We start from the raw sequence: 22,008 nt of genomic DNA, 5'->3' as shown, positions 1-22,008 counted from the left end.
CTGTATGCCACTGTTCCATCTGCACTAGTGGATCGGTGTGACTGGTGCGACACGGCATAGCCAGGGATGATGATTATGCTGTCTGGGACATTGGCGGTGAGGTATGATTCACTGAGTATGACTATGTTAGGCTACGATTTGACTGGTCTGTGGGACAACTCTCCAAGCTTTGGCACAAGATGTCCCCATATATTAGTGAGGAGTATAATCCTGGGTTGATAGGGCAGGTTGTGCCTTTGTTGCATCCATGCTGGTACCAAGCTTGATGCTGGGTAGCCCGTGAAATTTTATTCTTATTATTTCTCATTGAACAGCCCAGTACTATTCATGGGCAGCATGGTGGTATAGTGGTATGGGTGGCATGGTGGCACAGTTGTTCACACTGACCCAGGGATCTGGGTTTGATTCCTGGCTTGGGTCACAGTCTGTGTGGAGTTTGCACATTTTCCCTATGTCTGCATGGGTTTCCTCCGGATCCTCTGGTTTCCTCCCCCATTCTGAAAGAAGTGCTGGTTAGGTGCATTGACCTGAACAGGCACCAGAGTGTGGCAACTAGGGGAATTTCACTGTAACTTCATTGCAGTGTTAATGTAAGCCTTATTTGTAACTAATAAATAAACTTTATAAACTTTCTTTATGATAAGGCACTTTGAGTAAACTGTTGTTTTGATCTGACAGGATGGTATAGAGTGTTCTGTTACTCTATTATTAAACTGCTTCTATCATAGTATGAAATTGAATATGCAAACTGATAACTCTAAAATACTGAACTGAAACATGCCTCAATTAGAAGAATTTTACATCCAAAGATACTGCGTTTGTCAGGTGATCAGTATTTAATCAAATGCTTGATGCAACTTGATTTTAAAAACCTGTAAAAGAAGGTAGTCCGAGAGCCAGGATTGGAAAGAAGACACAAATTCTAAATGAAATTAAAGTAGTCTGTTTACTGATCACGGCATAGCTATATTTAGATTATGCTATGAAGCAGAAGGCACATTCAACAGCTAGATCAGAGTCAGGAAGTCTGACTGTCAACTATGCTTACATGAGTTTAAGATAATATGGCATACACCAGACCTCCTGTATGTAATGGTGGGGAGCAAACATCAAACTGCATCACACAAAGTTAATAAAAAAGCTTCAATCTATAACAGTCAGAAGGTGTAATAATGATGTCCTGCAAGGCCTTCTCTGGGCTGTGATCGACCACATTTGTTCTCTGTGTGTTTGATTTTGTACAGTGAGAGGGAAGGTGTTGATAAATAAGAATGTGAAAACACAATCTAACACGACAGGGAAAGCTTCCAATCTATCTGATGAAAGCACGTTGAATTGTAGCTGGGAATGTATAACTTGTGGAATAGCATTGCTGTTCATTGAACTCCATTTGACTCTGATCATTTTTTACATCACAGTCATACCAGGATTAACATTGATCCATTCAAACTTTGGTTGTAAAAATATCGCCAATGTAATGGAGAGAATTTTAATCCTTTTAAACCACAATGTTTGCTATTCTTCGCTTCTGACCTCATTGGCAACTACAGCGCTGCTCTGGTTACTACTTTGCAACAGCTCCAATCCTAAGCAGCTCACTGCCACACTCCCTCACTGCCACACTCCCTCATTGCTTACTGCCTCATTCCCTCATTGCTTACTGCCTCGTTTCCTCACTGCTACACCCCTTCACTGCCACACTCCCTCATTGCTCACTGCCTCACTGTGCACTGCTGTATTCCCTCGCTGCCATACTCCCTTGCTGCCACAGTCCCATACTCCCTCAATGCTCACTGTCTTACTGTGCACTGCCTCATTCCCTCATTGCTACACTCCCTCACTGCCTCTACAGACTGCCTTGCTCCCACCCACCTCGCTGCTGGGATCAAGGCAAGACTCACTGGGATCAGGAATAGAGACTTTGGAATTGGGGGAGAGTCACTGAGGATTAGGAATAAGAGGTTAAACAGAGGCCCTGGCTTGGTGAATGTGAAAGATTCTATCGTGTTATTCTGAAGAAGTGCAGAGGGGAGTTATCCCCAGTGTTCTGGATAATACCTATCTAACAGTTAACATCACAAAGAATAGATTGTATGGTCATTTTCACAGTGCTGTTTGTGCTGTGCACAAATGGCTGCTGTATTCACTACATTGCAACTGTGACAGCATCTTCAAAGTGCTTCTGTAGTTGGAAAGTGCTTAGGGACAACCTATGATTATGAAAGGTGTGATATTAAGAACATAAGAACATAAGAACATAAGAAATAGGAGCAGGAGTAGGCCATCTAGCCCTTCGAGCCTGCCCCGCCATTCAATAAGATCATGGCTGATCTGTTGTGGCTCAGTTCCACTTTCCCGCCCTCTCCCCATAACCCTTAATCCCCTCTCTTATCAAGAACCCATCAACCTGCTTCTTAAAAATATTTAGCGAGGCAGCCTCCACCACTTCAACGGGCAGAGAATTCCAGAGATTCACCACCCTTTGAGTGACGAAGTTCCTCCTCAACTCCGTTCTAAACCGCCTCCCCTTTATCTTGAGGCTGTGCCCCCTAGTCCTACTGTCTTTTTTGAGCGGGAAGAGTCTCTCCACCTCTATCCTATCCATCCCATTCATCATCTTATACGTCTCAATGAGATCTCCCCTCATTCTTCTAAACTCTAACGAGTACAAGCCTAGTTTATTCAGCCTCTCCTCATAGCTCAATCCCCTCAACTCCGGTATCAGCCTAGTAAACCTCCTCTGCACTCCCTCCAGGGCCAAAATATCCTTGCGCAGGTGCGGCGCCCAAAACTGCACACAGTACTCCAGCTGCGGCCTCACCAATGCCCTATACAGCTGCAGCAAGACCTCCCTACTTTTATATTCAATCCCCCTCGCTATGAAGGCCAGCATCCCATTCGCCTTCCTGACCACCTGCTGCACCTGAAGTCTTTCTTTACTCTGCAGGATGGCCCATTAGTCTTTACCTGATTTCCCTTGAGCAAAAAAAATCTGTGAACTCATCCTCTAGGGAGCTGGTAAACAATAATCCTTTTCCCCTCACACAAAAGTGAAATACTGCAACCATTGGGGTGCTCTTAGTCACCTATCTGTCTCCAGCCTAACAGAGGACTCCATCCCTTGGAGCGATTATCCACTCTGAATCCCAATTGGTCCCCCAAGTCATTTGAACCTTACTCTACTGTGGCTGCCCTTAAACGGACAAGCTCTGTAAATCATCACATCCCTTCTCCTTTAACTCATTTATACAATAGTCATTTAGTCAATAACTAAGTTACTCAGTCCTATATTTTAAATAAACATTATGTACATGAGTTGGACAATTATGAATTGAGTCTTTAGGGATTCTCTGTTTCTTGTAGAGCTGGGTCATTCTGTAGTCAGAGATGTCTCCATGGAATCAACATTAACAGGAACTGTAACGACAGATACCTTTTCTGGTGCAGGTAGTTTATTACTATTTGCTTCCATGGAGACATCAGTTACGTCTACAACAGGCCGATCAGGTACTTCAGTGCTTATGGATTCAAAAACATTTCTTGATGGCAACACTGACTGCGGGAGCATTTCTCTATTCCTCAAGTGATCCACATGTTCATGAACAATACATCCCTCTGTGACTACTTACTACAATAGAGATCCGGTCTTAGGGACAATAATTCCAAAGGTTTAATTTGATCCGCTACCAAAAGTTCAAATTATGACACCGTGTCATTTTATGTACTTAATTTTTTTTTTATAACGCATGCAGTCATATATTATCAGAATACAACAATGTCTTATGTCTTGACAGTGCCTTCACAATCTCGTTCTGTCATATGTGAGGGATGGTCCTTAGGTCATGCATTAAAGTTTCTTCTTTTTCCAGCATTTCAATTCAGCACCTTTTGATTGACCATTTTATTCTATTGATTCTTGTACTTTTTCCATTTGCATGACTATTTCAACAATCTTGTTCTGGCATGTAATCTCAGTTCCTTTCTCTGTCTGAATTGCTGGTTCTGCTGTAAATTTCAATGTTTTTACTTCTTCAGTTAATGTCTCATTGCCTAGCTTCCCTTCTACAAGCACACATTCTCCTGATTCAGTTCTTCACTGGATTTGTTCTTATTTTCTGGTTGCTGTTTCATGGAATTCAGCTTATTCGCCATTGTTTCCTTAAGTTCTCCTTCTTCTTAACTTCATCTTATATTTTTTTGCAACTTCTTTATTCTCCAAATTTGCTGTCAGTCATTTCCTCTTGTTATTTTAATGTCGTCTCAAGAACTTAAATTCTTTTTGCTGATTACTCTTTGTGTTCAATAGTTCCTACTTTTTTTGAAGTCTTTAATTTCTGTGTTTCTTCCAAGCAAATCCATCATATTCTTACTGGACATGTACATTTCACAAATGGAACTTGCATTTCTACTTGTCATAATGTCTACCAAACTCTTTTTGACTTCACTGTTTTGTTGGGTCTGTCTCTGACAAAGTGTTCACCTGTTTCCATTCTGCAATTCTTTCAGTACCCTCATTTTGAGTCTTTCATTGCCCACTTTCTGGGGTCTACTATCATTTTCTCTCTGAGGTTTTTGTTGCCTCCTCCGAGATCTTGTGTTGCCTCTTCCTTGAGGCCTTTGTTGCCTCCTCTGAAGACTTCCATTGCCTTTTCCTTGAGGTCTTTATTACCTCCTTTGTGGTCTTTCATTGTTCTCGCTCTGGGGTCTTTCATTGCCCATTTTCTAGGGTCTACAATTATCTTCTCTCTGAGGTCCTTATTGTCTTCCATTGTATCTTCCTAATGGTCTTCATTGCCTCCTCTGAGGTCTTACGTTGCCTCTTCCTTGAGGCTTTCATTGCTAAGGGACCTTCTCCAACTTTCATGTCCATAGCTGTTTGTTTGTTTTTGTGGTTGCCACTTCAAATTCATTGCTACTTTAAACGCATTGCTGCTTTAAGACACTTTTTTTCACTAAGCTGTAAGAAGCTGTCAGCTTTCTCTCTCTATTTTTCCAATGTTTTTGAAGCTTTTTGAACCTGGGCTGCTGTTTTTTGAATTTTTAAACTTCACTTTTACCTGTGGAAAACTCCTTTTGTGATCTCTGGAGTGTTTTTCTGGTCGTTTGGAGAGTTCTGTTTTTTTTGATGTGCTGGGTTTTTTTGTCAGTTTCACTGAAAAATCCAGTGTGATCTGTTTAGGGATTTTTTTTAAAAGATTGTCGACATTTTTTTAAAAATTGAGGATTTCTCTTATTTTGATTGAAGCTCTTCAGTGCAGCGATTGCTGCCACAGAACTCCAGCAGGCTCTCCTTTAACATTGGGAGCTTGTAGGTTTCAGCCTCTTGATTTTCTTGTGTTTCTGGAGACCTTGCTGCAGTTTACTTTGGCTATTTTTAAACATTTAAAGCACTGTGTTTTCTTATTAAAAAGAATAGTACAACTCTGTTTCTTTTAAACTTAAGTTCTTAATTTAAAACTTAAAGCCACAACTCTTGCTTCATATGATTATTTTATCCTGAGTTCATTTTCCATATTTTTTAAACCTTTAACTCCACCAGCAAATGTAGGTTTCCTCTGCGTCTCTCCCTTAGAGTCTGGAAACATCTCAACATCTCAAAGGGTCTGTTCATCCAATGAGAGACTTGGGCTGGAATTCTCTCACACTGTCGGGATTCTCCAGTCCCGCTGGCAGTGCACTCCCGCCTGCAGGTTTCCCGTCATCATGAGGCAACATCAATGGAATTCCCATTGATAGTGACGAGACCAGAGAATCTCACCACTAGCAAACAACACACCTCCTCCCGCCAGTGGGAAATCGGCAGCTGGGAGGCTGGAGAATCTCACCCTTTTTTTCAGACTTTGATTAAAACAGAATATTCATAGGTGGCAGACCAGATGCAGTGTCATGAAAATTTTATCCTTGTCACCAGATATAATTATGTGTTTCATAGACAAGTGTTTATCCCTTTCTTACTTGGGCCCCTCAGAGTTTACACTCCATTGCAAACAAATAATACATTTCCTTTAGATACACAATAGTTATAAAGTCTAATTTTCTTCTCAGCATATTGAAATCGTTCCCACAATTACTAAAATCATTAAGAACAAGTGTTGAAAACACATAATAGTATCAGAAATAAAGGTTTCTTTCTGGTACAGATCACTTAAAGCAGTGTTTGCTTTGTTTAAACTTACATTCTAAGAACAAACTATTAGCCACTTCTTCAAATAGAGCGACTGAATATGGACACTTAGGCAACTTAAGTCATTGAACAATTAAATGCCTGTTTCTCACAAACAACAGTTACAAAGCAACCCAATTACCATGAATGTCCATTGTCTCAATAACAGAAATCCAAACCCTTTAAAGAAGGAATAAAATCCATACATGTTACATTCCCTAAAAATTAATAGATTTATCAAAATCTTGCAACTCTGCAGAGTGCCAAGCCAAAATATCAGAAGCTGTTTCTCAATCTTGGGCTGAGCATCATTGGAACGCTGTAGCAGCCAGTAAACAGAAAGGACAGAGTAGGAGCAAGGTGGAGAATTGAAATGACCAGTGACAGGAAGCTTGGAGCTATGCTTGCAGACTGAGTGATGATCATAGAGGTCTCCAGCACAGAAAAAGACCATTTGACCCATTGAGTCTGTACTGGTCAAAGTCAAACCACCCAACTATTTTAATCCCAATTTCCAGCACTTGGTCCATAGCCTTGTGTGGAGTAGTCACCCTGTCTGAATTTGGCTTCTCCAATCTACAGGAGGCTACATTGTGAAAAGCAAACGTAGTATACTAAATTGGATGAAATACAACTAAATCTCTGTTTTTCTTGGAAAGAGTGTTTGAGACCCTGGACAGTGAGAAGGAAGAAAGTGAAAGGACAGGTGTTACATCTTCCACACATGCACAGATAGGTGTTGTTCGAAAAAGAGCAGGTATTAGGATGGCTGAGGAATAGATCTGGGAGTTGTGAGAAAATGGTCCCTCTGATTAGCTGAAAGGGAAAGGCAGTGGAAGATGTGTTTGATGCTGGCATTACACCGAAGCTAGTGGAAATGATGGTAGTTTAACCGTTGAGTACAAGAGAACCTATAATGGTTCTGGGAGGGAAGGGATATGGTGAGTGAGTTACAATTTCAGGTTGGCAGCCTTTCATCAGAGCTGGGAAAGTTCAGAGATGTAACAAGTTGTAAGTAAATAAAGGCAAGGAAATAGGGCCGGTAAGAAAAGGTCAAAGGAAAGGTCTGTTATGGAGTGGAAGGCAAGAAAGATAATTGGATTTAGGGTATTTTGCAGCTACAACTAATGCACATCATGATTTACTTTAAAGCATCTAACATTGATACACTGTAATTTTTTGGAGAGTGTACAACTAGGGGCTATAATCTCAGCATAAGGAGGCAACCACTTCAAACAGATGAGGAAACATTTTTGCACTTATATGTTTCTGTCCCTGATGGTTGTGGATGCTCAGTCACTGAATGTATAGACTTTCAGACTTTAAGGGAATTGAAGGATATGGGAATCGTGTGGGAAAGTAAAGTTGAGGTCCAGGATCAGCCATGATTTTATTCAATAGTGGATCAGGCTTGTGGGTCTGTACGTCTGATGGTTACACCTTTCCTTTCGTTTCTGAGTTTTTACTGCTTACTTTGGGTTCTTATTAAAAATGATGTAAACTGAAAATTCCTGGAGAACAAGTGCTAAATCTAATGAGGCTCTTGTCACCTATGATGTTGGCAGCGTAAGATGGTTTTGTATTCTTTTGCTGCTGGTTTCATTTACTTGCAATATTGAACTGTCAATACAGAACACAGAAATTACAGTAACCTTAAACTTTACCAAACAGGGAAAAACTCCCTAAAACTTTCGCAAAATTTTCTCTCTACAAAAAAAGTGCCTATTTTTATATGAGAGCATTAAATTGTTTTTTCTTAGCTTTGGCTTTTAATTTAATATATTGCTCCTTAATATTGTTTAATTCTAATTGGTAAGATATTATAATCCAGATATGAGTGTTGGCAGTAATAGTGCAGGAACACTTAATGCATTCAGATGATATTCAGGTGTTTGATGATTTAGGTGAGAAGTTATCACATTTAAAAAAAATATTGTTTCATGGGCTATGGGCTTGCTGGCTAAGCCAGAATATTTTATCCTTTCCCAATTACCCTAGAGAAGCTGGTAATGAGCTTCCTTCTTGAACTGCTGCAGTGCATATGGTACATCCACAGTGCCTTTCGGAAAGGAGTTCTGGGACTTTGACCCATGACCCAGGTGGTGGATGGGCTGCCAATCACATAGGCTGCTTTAGTCTGAATGGCATTAAACTTCGTGAGGGTTGTTGGAGCTGCACTCATCCAGGCAAGTGGAGAGTATTCCATCATACTCATAATTTGTGCCCTGTAGATGGTGAACAGGCTTTGGGGAGAGAGGAGGTGAGTTACTTGCTTCATAATTATCAGTCTCTGACCTATTCTTGTAGCCACAGTAAGAAGTCTGACAACACCAGGTTTAAGTCCAGCCAATTTATTTGATAGTAAATGCACAAGCTTTCGGGGTTTGTCCCTTCGTCAGGTGAATGGAGAGTTCTGGCCTCAGACAGAGCATATAACAGCACAGACAGTTTACAGATTACTGATTAGAATGCGAGTCTTTACAACTAACCTGCTATTCAAGTCTTTAAAAGGCCGACAATGTGAGTGGAAAGAGCATTAAGCACAGGTTAAAGAGATGTGTATTGTCTCCAGACAGTACAGTAAGTGAGATTTTGCAAACCCAGGCAAATCACAGGGATTACAGATAGTGCAACATGAACCCAAGATCCCTATTGAGACCATCCTCATGTGTGTAGAACTTGGCTATCAGTCTCTGCTCAGCGACTCTGTGCTGTCATGTGTCATGAAGGCCGCCTTGGAGAATGCTTACCCGAAGGTCAGAGGCCGATTGCCTGTGACCGCTGAAGTGTTCACCAACAGGAAGGGAACAGTCTTGCCTGGTGATTGTCGAGCGATATTCATTCATCCGTTGTCGTAGTGTCCGCATAGTCTCCCCAATGTATCATGCTTCGGGGCATCCTTTCCTGCAGCGTATTAGGTAGACAACATTGGCTGAGTTGCAAGAGTATTTGCCATGTACCTGGTGGATGGTATTCTCACGTGTGATGATGTCATTCATGTCGATGATCTGGTATGTCTTGCAGAGGTTGCTGTGGCAGTGTTGTGTAGTGTCGTGGTCACTGTTCTCCTAAAGGCTGGGTAGTCTGCTGCGAACAATGGTCTGTTTGAGGTTATGCGGTTGTCTGAAGGCAAGAAGTGGGGGTGTGGGGATGGCCCTGGCGAGATGTTCGTCTTCATCAATGATATATTGAAGACTGCAGAGAAGGTGTCGTAGCTTCTCCGTTCCGGGGAAGTACTGGACGATGAAGTGTAGTCTGTCCACCGTGTCCTGTGTTTGTCTTCTGAGGAGGTCAGTGCGGTTTTTCACTGTGGCACATCGGAACTGTCGATTGATGAGTCGAGCGCCATATCCTGTTCTTATGAGGGCATCTTTCAGCGTCTGGAGGTGTCTGTCATGATCCTCCTCATCTGAGCAGATCCTGAGTATAAGGAGGGCTTGTCCATAGGGGATGGCTTCTTTAACGTGTTTAGGGTGGAAGCTGGAGAAGTGGAGCATTGTGAGTTGTCTGTGGCATTGCAGTACAGTGAGGTGCTGAGGTGACTGTACTTGATGGAAATGCGTGTGTCCAAGAATGCAACCGATCCTGGAGAATAGTCCATGGTGAGTCTGGTGGGGTGGAGCTTGCTGATGTCATCATATATAGTTGTTTCAGTGATTGTTCACCATGAGTCCAAAGGAAGAAAATGTCATTGATGTATCTAGTGTATAGCATCGGTTGAAGGTCCTGTGCAGTGAAGAAGTCTTGTTTGAACCTGTGCATGGAGATGTTGGCATATTACGGTCAATCGAATGCTGCTTTGATGCCAAGGGTCACTCTCACCTCACCTCACACTTAAGATAAAAGGATCAATCCCCTGTAAAGTAGTTGTCAGATATGTTATGTAGGCATATAGAAATTGTGAAATAGTTAGTTATCAATATCCATTTATTTCACCCTCTACTATATTGATAGTCACATTATTTGCTGATAGAGATGTTGATGAATCATATCAATAAATCAATGTCACGTTATCTGAAACAGATATAAAAGCCACCTTTTCCCTCCCAAGCAAGATGCATTTACCATATCTTGACCCAAATTACTCATACTGAGTGATATCGTAAACAGTCTAGATTGGGGTATTTAGTTGTCAACTCAAAACCCACAGCAACAACTGAATCAATAACTAAAGCTTCTATGACCCATCACCTTTGATGAGAAAAAAAATTCTTCTCATCTCTGTCTGAAATGAGCGACCCCTTATTTTTAAATAGTGATCCCTAATTCTAGATTCTCCAATAAGAGGAAGCATCAGTTCCACATCCACCCTGTCATTACCCCTCAGGATCACATCTTACACTTTTAAACTCTAATGGATACAAACTCTAATCCCTCCAAGTTTTTCTTGTAGGACAATCCATCCATTCCTGGCATTAGTTTAGTAAAGCTTTACGATAATGCCAACATCCTAACTGATGCTGGTGTCTCACCATATCTGGGCAAAGGCAAGTTATTTTTCTGCGAAATATCAGAACTTTATTTATACCACTTTCTTTTCTAAAAGTACTTTTATTATATATAAAATGTATGCTCAGTTTTAAGGTTGGATATTTAGTTACCACAGGGAAACATTTTGTTGTAGAATTGGGTGGAGGGCTGTGAAACTAAAGACATCAACATTTACCTGGCATTGGGCCTTTAGCTAGGCAGCTGCTGAGCGAAGGAATAAACCAGTTGGATTGACCCAAGGGGTGAGGGAATGAATAAGAATGAGTAAAAAGATACAGGATGGAAGGGAAGGACTGATATCATTTTAGATGAAATAGAATTAAAGAGAAGTGATCAGGGATAGATAGTGATTATTGAAACTTTATGTGGAGCTGGTTCTTAAGCAAGAAACTGAAAATGGGTAAATATAAGAAAGGATTATGATATTTACAAAATTAGCTTTACCTGCCTGAATTTAATTATTTGTAGGAGTTTTCTTGTGTGAATTTGTTGCTGCATTTTCTACTTTAAAACAGTAATTACATTTCAAAAGTATTTCACCGGCTGTAAAGCACTTTGAGGCATCCAGTGGTCATGCAAAGTGCTATGCAAATATTATGTTTTCTTCAGTAACTTTACAGTTAAAGTCATGATTCAGCAATGTCATTCCAAACCTTATCTTTCTGAAATTTGTTAATTGGCTCTTTGAATGAAAAAAAATTGAAATATGACCCCTGATATGAAATGGATGGGCACCCCTGCTCTAGACGAATAAATAAATCTGTCCTGATAACATTGCTTTCCTTTGTCAAGCTCACACTGTCTTTCATAAGCAAAGACAGAAAATTCATAGGCACATGTCAATATTTGCAGAGATCCCAGGGATTTGTTCAAAAATTTCAAGGATCCTTGTGAATGTGCCAATGTTTGCTGAAGATGTTTGACAACGAGTGCCTTAAATTGACATACATCTCGAGCGTACTTACTGCTTATTCATAGTCATGACCAGGGCATCTAGTCAAGATCACGGTTCTGTATCATATAGTCTACAAATAATATCATGAATATTCAAATGAATGCTAAAACACATTTGGTCTGAAAGAATAGATTGAACAATAGCTTGTGATTTCCTGTGGGAGTAATACAATGCTGAAGTAACCACGATAAGTGAAACTGGCAGCAAATTAAGGATGAATTGCTTTATCCATAACATCATTAGGCACAATGCCACACTGTGATTGGATAAGAAATTCTGCACAGAATATCTGTTGCCAGGCAGCCGCTAACTGGCAGTTCCAAGAAATAAAATCCAGCCCTAGTTCTGGGTTGAGAGGTGTCCAAACTTGTACACTATTTACCTTTAATACACTTAGGAGCATCAGCCAATTCAATAAAATGCTCTTTCCTTTAAAAGCTAGGAACTGGGAAAGAATCGATTTTATTTTCTTTGCCAGTGTTCTATCTTCAATTTGAGAAAAACAAAGCATTGTGGAAAGCAGGTTCTCACTGTATGTCTGCACTGGGGACACAAATATTTTAGGTACCCTTACCTTATTGAACACAATGATTTTAGCGTTACTGGAAGGTCGGAGATTTTACACATGGAAAATCATTAGAGTTGATGTAATATGAGACTGATATTTTAACAGTTTTTTCATCTGAGGGGAAGATTACACAATTTTATCTTTGAATTTTGCCCACTGAATTATCTTTTCCTCAGAAGAATTGGTATCTTAGCTAAAGATGGACTCGTTCCTCTCTATCTCCTTAACTTCCTTTCATCCTATTGCGCTCTGAGACCTCTGTGTTTGTCTTCTGGTCTTTTGTGCATCCTTTGCCCCTTCATTGGCAGTTGTTTAAACCTGAATATTTAAAGTTCTTTTCATCACTAAACCTCTCCATTTTTCCACCTCTTGCTTCGCCTGTAAGATACACATTTTTAAAGGAGTTCCTTTTTGAACATGGGTTTGGTCACTTTTCCTAGTCTCTCCTTTCTTGTCTCAGTATTAGATTTTTTGTCTGACTAAACTCCTGTAAAATATCTTGCGCCACATTACTGTGTTGAAGGTGCAACATATATTAAAGTTGTCATTGAAATCCTAATAGAGAAAATTGAAAGTGACTGCTGGAGAATTGGGACTGATGAGGCAAATTACCCTGCCTTCTATATTCTTTTACATTGTTATGCAAATTGCCTTTTGTTGCAACTAGCTCGACATTAGGACAGCAAGTTTTAACTTGATGCCCCAAGAGTTTGGGGCGGGCTGAATATAAATGCAGCATATCACATCAACATAAGTAAGTGTTTAATGCTCTCTGGCTATGTGGTATTTAATTCTGTCACCAGGTCACTGGCATGCCCTTAGCTCATTATCTCTGACTGCCAGGCATACCGAGACTCTTACGGTTCCCAGACTCTGATGGCAGTTCTGAGACTGAGAATCTGGTGTTTTTTTTTCAGCCCAGTCATTACACTTGTATCTGACTTCCAGGTTTCCCTGTCAATTAGTGTGAATGCATGATGGCGACTTGCATGAACTCAAAGCGACTCTACAAGGATGACAATTGATGGATTCTTATTGTGGGAGAACAGAAGAAAGAACTGTCAGAATGGAGTCCCATCATCTGAAGTTGGTGCCTCACTTCAGTGATGCCTCCCTGCATTTGATGCTGGGGGATGTCAGGGCCTGTAGGTAATAACAGGTGGGAGAAACATGCCACTAAATGCAAGAAGGCATGGCTGGAGGCTGGTCAGGGGTTGAGCAGCAGGAGTAGGCTGCCAAGCTCCTGGATTCAGGATTAAATGTGGTTTGATAATCTAATTAGAGCAGGAAAGGTAAGTCCAGTGACCTGCTAACTCCATCCTGCAACTTGCTTCATGCCAAATTCCACACTCAGCCTACTTAAGCCTACTCCTACACATCCCTCACCACACTAACTTAATTGTACCCATTCTTGTCTGTCTGCACACTTCCACACATTCCTATCTGTGCACCCACAACTGACATTCACCCTGCAGTGCAACCTCATACCCCTTCCTCATATTTATCCACAACAAATCTTGTCCATCCATTTGTTTAACATGTTCCATTGCTTTATTTATAGATTACTTCTTTTGCTTCTTGCAGGAGAAGACAGCAGAGGATATCAGGGAGAGTCAGAGAATCAGAAGCGACCCTCCAACTATCTCTGAGCTAGCAAGTGCAGAGGAGTAGGTGCTGGAATTTAGTGGAATCTTGGCATGCCGGGCAGTCAGGGATAATGAGCTGAGGGCACCCCAGTGACCTGGTGACAAAATTAAATAGCATACAGCCACACAGAGCATAAAACGCTCACTCATGTTGACGTGATATCTGCAGCCAGTGAGATGATGCACGTAATGTTCACTTAAAACGTTGGCAATTCTAATTTTTTTTTAACCAAGTGTCCTACAAACTCCACAGAGAAGGCCGTATATTGTGAAGATGTGCTGTCATAGGGCCCATACAGACCGTGCTCATGTAGACCGTGACCAAAAAAATTTAAAAAGTTACATGGGTAAGATGAATATAGAGGGATATGGGCTAAACGTGTGCAATTGGGACTAGCTTAGTGGTTAAATAAAAAAGGGTGGCATGGACAAGTTGGGCTGAAGGGCCTGTTTCCATGCTGTAAACCTCTATGACTCAATAACCAGATACGTGCACACTTCAGGTGGACTGGTCAGAAAGATATCTGGGTTTTCACCTGGTGATTCACACATCACAAGTTAGTAAGAGCAGAGGGTGGAATCAGAGACAGAAAAGGAGAGCCCAAAATGAAAGGCACAGGATACTTCAAGCTCTGCTTTGCTGGATCTCAATTTTGAACTTCAGGGGCCTTCAACGAACAGGACATTTCTGAAACATCTGGAAGGAGTGTGGGATGTACTAGCAGCCTTTCCAGCTGCATTCTGCAGATGGATTGGAATCTGTCTCGGGCATGATCAGCATGGCCTTGCAGGCTGCCAGGATGATGTCTTGATCAAAAGAAAGAATAGCTATCTGCATGGAGCATCAAACATTGCAATCTAATGAGTGCATGCTGACTTTCATCAATGGGTTGCACAGTATGATTTCCAACTTAAATAAGGCTGATGAAACTCAATCCTAAACAGTTCAGTGCCTACATATCAAAATGCTCTCTGGCTCATTGCGAGTAAGGAATTGCATGCAGGCCATGAGAGTGATGGTGGTAAATGGCGATGGAGAAGAGGAGGTTCAGTTTAAAACATTTCCACTTTTCACCGCCCCCAAACCCCTCTCCACCCAACTCTCCTTCTTTCTGTCTGCTTGTCTCGGTGGTTAATCTGCTCCTGCCATAAGAGCAATCTTTGTCCTTGCAGTTCCAAAGTACAGAGAACGTTCGCCAAGAACATCTGAACAATCAGAGCACAATTCTGAGCAGCCTGTCTACTGACTCAATAGGGATTTCTCTATATTGATGTGTGGGAAAAGGAAAAGTAAAGATTTGTAGTTGTGTAAGGGTAAGTGCTTTGGGACCTGAATGGTTGTGGCAATGGGCCTGTGCTCTGGCTGAAGAGTCTGAGGCGCTTTGTTACTTCCAGGGCCCCCGATTGAATCAGACAATTACCTGCTTTCTGTCGAGTGGGATGGATGTCCCACCTCCGAGAGCTGCAAGACAATCAGAGGCCACCAGCACTCCAGAACCAGTGGTGCCACCTGAAGCAGTGGCCACTGCCAGTACTGCAGGAGGCCAGAGAGAAGGAATATTGCTCAAGGCCCCAGAACACAGGTAAGATGGGCGTGCTGACCAAGGCTGGAGGATGGTGCGGAAAGGATATCAGTTTAAAGAGCAGGGGTGTGATTCCCTGTGGGATTGACCCCTTCCACCAGTGGGGCACCCAATGGGTACAGGATCTCAAGCAGGACAGGTTCCTCCCTGGCCGCAGGTAAGCTCATCTGGCAGCTTGCCCATGTGGCATGGAAGGCAGAATTCAAGCAGTGGCAGTATGAGGTCTTTAAGTTGCCCTTAATTTGCCCTCAGTGCAGGAAAGCCACTTATGACCTTCCTCAGCTCAAAGTTAGCTGGAGGGAGGAGTCATAAAGCAATAGGCTCTCAATTCAGATCTTCCCTCCCCATATACAGCCCTCCCAGCCTTTTCTCGGTGGGGGGGGGCAATAAATCCTACCCAGGGGAGAATGTACAATGTTAGATTGTTAGGTTTCTGTTTAATTTATGTACCGCATAAATATTATTTATTTACACAATTTTTCCATCTTGTACATTTTGCTTGGAAAATGTTGTTTTCACTTGTCATAATTGGTAAGGCAAGACTTAACTGAGCAGTGGAGGATGTTGGTTAGTTGCAGAACAGCCTTCTGTTGGGGAAGTGGGGAAGAGTGAAATTGATTTAGTATTTTGTTGCCAGATGGGTTCACTGATAGACCCTAACTGACCTTTGTCCTTATGCCAGGAAGCAATGTGAGCCACTGCTGATGTGCTGGCTATGTCACATTCCTCATCACCCTCCTCTGAAGAGGTTCTGTGTTTGTCCCTTGCTCCCTCTGTAGACTCAGACCTTGCTGCTATGCAATGTTGTGCAGAGTGAAGCGCACCAGGATCATTTTGCTAATTATAGCTGTTGTGTATTGAAGAGAGTGTCTAGATCTGTCGAAGCTTGTTCAATGGGACATCTGGTTTTCATACGCCTTCCTTTGTAACACTTCTGGGATTCACTGGTTGGTTTTCTCTGTGGTGTCAGCAGCAAAATTTTAATTGGGTTTCCCTTGTCTCTAGCCAGTCAGTCAGTGACACTTCTTCAAGGCAGCCATGGAGGCTGGATGGCATTTTGCTTTGAGTTCAGAATCTAGCTGGGGTTTCTTTAACGTTTGCCTGTTACTTTAAGAATGCTATCACACAGCATTATACGTAAAAAATACATTATTTATTTACAAATCCATATACATATGAGGGATTACATGAATAGGGCCTGGATGGGATAGAGGTCGGTGCAGACTCAATGGGCCGAATGGCCCCTTCTGCACTGTAGGGATTCTACGGATTCCATGATACATCTCAGTACTTTACACAAGGCTGAATTTCTACTTCCAACCAGTTCTTAGTCCCTTAGTCATGTGCCATTGCATCATAGTTACACCAGTATCCAGTGCGCCTGCTATTAACTCTCTATCTACAGAGTGGTGCAGGATGAAAGCATCAGGGCAGCTTCCTGGGATTCTTGTGCATTCCAGCAAGATCACCTTTCTATGGCTGCACACCACTGATGGAATGAAAGCCCTTGTGGTTCACAAGCACAACTGAATGATGCAGGGGTGCCTGGATTGTGTGTATGTGTGCAGTCGATGACACTTTGCAGTCTCCAGCCATGACCAGCATCTGTTCACTCTTATTACAGTATTACTAATGGCAAAGTGAACATAACTGCCTGTTAAGTGTGGTCATCTAGTTTGCTTGGTATCTTCTTCCAGCAAGCTGCAAATGTCAGCCACAATCCGACATGAGATTTCTGAGACACTCGTGTTCAAACCTGCCCAGGAAGCTGATCCTCTGACTGTATGCACTGAGTTATGTGTATGATCTCCTGCGAGTTGCATCTCTCTATTAATTCCTTCTTTCCCATGGAATGGCAAGCAGTGAAGGGAAGGCTGCTGCTGCTGCTGTTTGTGTGGCTGGTCATAAACCAAGGTTCAAGCTAATGCAGCATAAGCAGCACTCATGCTGATCTGATAGATCACAGCTGCCACAATGGAGATCAGACACACAAACCTTCGAATTAATAAAAGTAACCTGTCATATGGTGTAATTAAACTCTCAGAGCATGTAATGTGAGCAAAAGCCTTTTACACAACTAGGCAAGAAATCAGCTGGGAGGTTTTGTTATTGATGGGAATTTTTGCCTGACATTTCTTCAGCCCCTACAAGTGCCACTGTGTTCATGCATTGCTTTCAGCAGCAGATTTCAGAAAACCTGGGAAACCCACACTGAAATCCCCAAACCTATGTTAAAAGCACACTTAATGAATTACTAACATATTTAAATTATTTTAACAATCTGTCCTTGCTGCACAGTTGCTCAGATTCAGTCTAATACAACAGCAGTAGGTTGGAATTGACTTCACAACATGCTGTGAATTTCATTGCTTAAATCCTCCACCCACTCCCAAGCCTACTTGTGCAAAGCAAGTTAAAATTCCCCTGACTAATAAAGTGTTGTTCCTGTAGATCTATCATACAATTATATAAAATTTCAGAGAGGCTGGTGTAAGGCTGTAATATGAACCTTTGTTCTTAATTTAGCACAGAGGTGGCACGATGACACAGTGGTTAGCATTGCTGCCTCACAGTGCCAGGGACTTGGGTTTGATTCCAGCCTTGGGTAATTGTCTGTGTGGGGTTTGCATGTTCTCCTGTGTCTGCGTGTGTTCCCTTCAGGTGTTCTGGTTTCCTCCCACAGTCTGAAAGATGTGCTGATTAGGTGCATTGGTTATGCTAAATTATCTTTCAGTGTATCCAAACTGGCACCAGAGTGTGTTGACTAAGGCATTTTCACAGTAGCTTCATTGCAGTGTTAATGTCAGCCTACTTGTGATACTAATAAATAAATTTTAAAACTTTATCTCCATGCTGTGTATAACCATCCAAGATAATACACAGAGCCATAACTCATCATTTTTTTGAGCAATCCTAATACAAGGGGGACTGTATCTAAATAATAGTCAAATTTACATACCATGTAAATGAACCCATCCTGTTTCAAATAACTTGGAATAATTTTGTTGAGATTGTGCAGAGTTGAATATGTACTCTAGCAATGATTTTTTTCTTCTCTGTGCAGTTATACCACTATCCTTTATTGTTCAGAAAAGTCTGAAAAGAAAGGGAATTATTGACTAATGTATTTTTCTTTTTTTTGTTTAGAAAGTCCAGCACCCACATGAGTGTTCAGCCTGTGGTGGATTTGCATTCGTTCCATGCTCTGTGTGCCATGGGAGCAAGATGTCAGTATTTCGAAACTGCTTCACTGATTCTTTTAAGTCCCTCAAATGTACTTCTTGCAACGAAAATGGATTACAGCACTGCAAACTCTGCAAAATGAACCCTGTACCATCAACATAAATAATACCATAATATCATTTCTCATAGCTCAACAATAAATGGATTCATAAAAAGTGTGTTATTCTGTTCTTAATTCTAGTGCACACATTAAATACCTTGGTTATTAAAGCCTCAATTACCATACTGCTTTAGCTGAGAGGGCAAAATGAGTTGCCCATTCCTCAATTTACATTTTGACTGATTCCAGGGTAAATAGGATCAAACTCCAGCTACTCTTGTTACATCCAATTCCACAAAACATGTGAATGTTAAGAACAAACATTGCTATTTGTAGGTTTGACTGTACAAAGGCATGAATTAGGAGTAAGAATAGGCCACATGGCCCTTTCAGCCGGCTCTGCCATTCAGGAAGATCATGACTGATCTACTTGCAACCTCAACCCCAAATTCCTGCCGACAGTGATAACCTTTCACCTCCTTGTTAATCAATAATCTATTTTGCTCTGCCTTAAAAATATTCAAAAACTTTGCTTCCACTCCCTTTTGAGGAAGAGAGTTGCGGAGACTCATGACCCTCAGAGACAACGGGTGTGATTTTCCAAAAAAAAGACTAAGTGCCCAATGGGCAGGAAAATGGAAGGTTTTTCCGCCTGTTTTTGGCCAAGTTTAATAAAATGAATTTGTGGCATTCTGTGCAGCACAGAGGCCATCAAGGAATTCACGCCGGTGGGGGACAGGGGATAATCCTGCCCAAGAGGCCGACATCAGACTGCTGAGGGGGCCAGTGTACAAACGCTGATCTCCCAGCATACTCCCAGTGGCCTCCGAATCACTGACCTTGACACCCACCCCTCCCCCCCAAAACCCAGACATTGCTGGTCTCCATCGATCATTAGGTCGCAATTCATTTTTGGCCTCTTGCTGAGATTTCTCAACCCACTACATTGCTTGACCAACGAAGCAGGCTGGGAAATCATGCCCAACATTTCTCCTCATCTCTGTCTTAAATTAACGACCCCTTATTTTTAAACAGTGACCCCTAGTTCTAGATTCATTGACAAAAGGAAACATCCTCTCCTCAGCCACCACCATCCCCCTCCCCCACCCCCCTGTCAATATCCCTCAGGTTCTTAAGGTTGTAACTTGGCCAAGAAACTATTTATATTGGAAGTATGAACTTAGGTCTTGAAAAGAGACTACACTATTTATATAGGGCCAACACTAATATGAATAGGGTGCATAATACTTCCCAATCACATTTTAGAAGACAAATTGTTACTTTTTATGAAGCCAATTAATTCTGCTTTAAACCTTCTGAATAAAAAAATGCAATGATTAATTATTCAATACATGTCTGTTCAAATATTACCAGGAAACGTAACATAGCTCCAAGTCAGCACTAGTGGTTTTGAATGAACAGGAAACACAACATCTGAAAGAACCCAGGGCTTTTTATAATGTGGCACAGTTTTGTAAAAATGTAAAATTACTATTATTGATTCAATTTTGAAATAGTAAGTAAAATAATTTAAAGGGAATATTCATATTTTATTTGTTAAGTATAACAAAAGAACATGAATGACTGTAGGGGCTAATTTTAATCTAACTTGTTGAATGGGAAACCTGCAGAATCAGGTAGAGGTTAAAACTGGGTGGACTATAAAACTAATGCTACACCTAATCTGGGTGTTTTCAAATGTGTGATTTAGGTTAAAATTGCCCCAGTAGCCTTTACATTTCCAAAATACATTATTTCTTTTGAAGAACCTGTGTCAGTATTTAAGTCTACATGAGCAGCTTACACATACAAGCCTCGGTGCTGAAGCAGATGCACGGGCTATGTATCACACCTTAGTTGCAGCATGAACATATGACCCTTCCCTTGGAGCTCTGTCTGGATGATGCAAGCTACTTACCTTGCTGTACATAGCAGGTTATTGAACCTTTCTGGTACTGAATCTAGAAGTGTGGGTCTGTTGAACTCATCCCTTCCCCCACATCTTTTATGTGTGACATTCTATGAATAAGTATGTAAGATGAAAAGGCTCATGAGCCATTCACATTACAATGATCATATTTACTTTCGTGTGCTTGCGTGCACTAACCATTTTCACCATATCATCACTGATTATTGTCGAGATGTAATGGAGGTAATGGCTCTGCACAATTATGGCTGTGACTCCAAGATAACATGCTGTGCCCTGTGACCATCGACAGTACTAGCGGTGTCCTCCCTCTTAATCACACTGTTACACCGTGACCGTGTGCAAACATAAGGGATCTGATCAAGTGCCAATAGTTTGGGTGCATCCTGATAGATTGGTGGCAAGAGGTAAAGCGGATGGGAGAATGAGCTTAGCAATGTTCATCATTCATCCACTCATTGAGTATTGGTAGCAAACAACATGACAGCATAATATTTGTACCAGATATGGAAGATGTTGCCATCACCATGCCTGTGTCTTGAGAATCCACTCCATGCTTTCAGTCATTTATTAGAGTACAATTTGATTAGGCTGCAACTTTTCCACAGGGAAAGCCCACGATGAATCATCGTTCCATAGTCAGCTGAGAGTTGGACAAAATTTACAGCTTGGATGCTCATCTGAAAAGCTGGTGACATCTCTTCTAAACTTAGTGATTTAACCATTAACAACCTACCTCTCAAATGGGCTTTCTGAAAGCCTGCTTTTTGTCTGTGCCTGAGTTACCTGTGCCAGCCCCACCTATGTCCCCTAACTACTTCCAGGCTCACCTAGCCCGACTCACGTTCTAGCCTGATGCACCTTCTAACTCACTCTCATCCCAGATCAAATAGCAGAACCTTCGGCAGTCATTTTTAAAGGTTAAATTTGTGGGACTTCCCATTTCTGTGCAAGGGACGCAAGAGTGAAAATCTGTGCATACATCTCCTGGTCATTTAAGGAAGCAATGGAAAGCAAGATTCACTGTTCAACTTTTCCTATTTTGGACCACAAGAAAATGATTATAATGCCATCATGTGATGTAAAGCTTTCGCCAATCAATTACTATAATTGTACATTGGTAAATCTAATCTGTTAAACTTCTGAGAGAACCCAACTAATTAAGTGACCACAAAAGTACTCAGCAAGAAAAAGACCATGTGTTTCTAATCCCTAAATAATTTAGCCAATTTAAGTATTGAGAAAGCTCGGCTTGCTTTTAATTATTTAGGTCTCCTGCTCAAGATTAGTCAGACTTGGCATTTTACTGGCATGCAGGAAAGCCCATCAAAATACAACAAATATTGGAAAGAAATAACACTTCAAGAGCTTTCTTGTTGCAACTTGTGTTTA

At 41.4% G+C, this 22,008-nt stretch overlaps 1 protein-coding gene across 1 annotated transcript in view; it reads left to right on the top strand.

Annotated features, from left to right (window-relative positions):
* grxcr1a (glutaredoxin and cysteine rich domain containing 1 a) overlaps window positions 1-18,751 on the top strand; it is a 73,459-nt gene extending 54,708 nt beyond the window's left edge. Inside the window, exon 4 of the mRNA XM_080207045.1 lies at window positions 18,554-18,751. Within this exon, the coding sequence (XP_080063171.1) occupies window positions 18,554-18,751 (198 nt within the window). The remainder of the gene's footprint in view (window positions 1-18,553) is intronic.
* The last annotated feature ends 3,257 nt before the right edge of the window (window positions 18,752-22,008 follow it).

This window comes from Carcharhinus amblyrhynchos, chromosome 1 (assembly GCF_965287045.1).
Source record: "Carcharhinus amblyrhynchos chromosome 1, sCarAmb.v2.hapA, whole genome shotgun sequence".
Taxonomy (NCBI): domain Eukaryota; kingdom Metazoa; phylum Chordata; class Chondrichthyes; order Carcharhiniformes; family Carcharhinidae; genus Carcharhinus; species Carcharhinus amblyrhynchos.
This window is presented reverse-complemented; position numbering and strand designations above follow the sequence as displayed.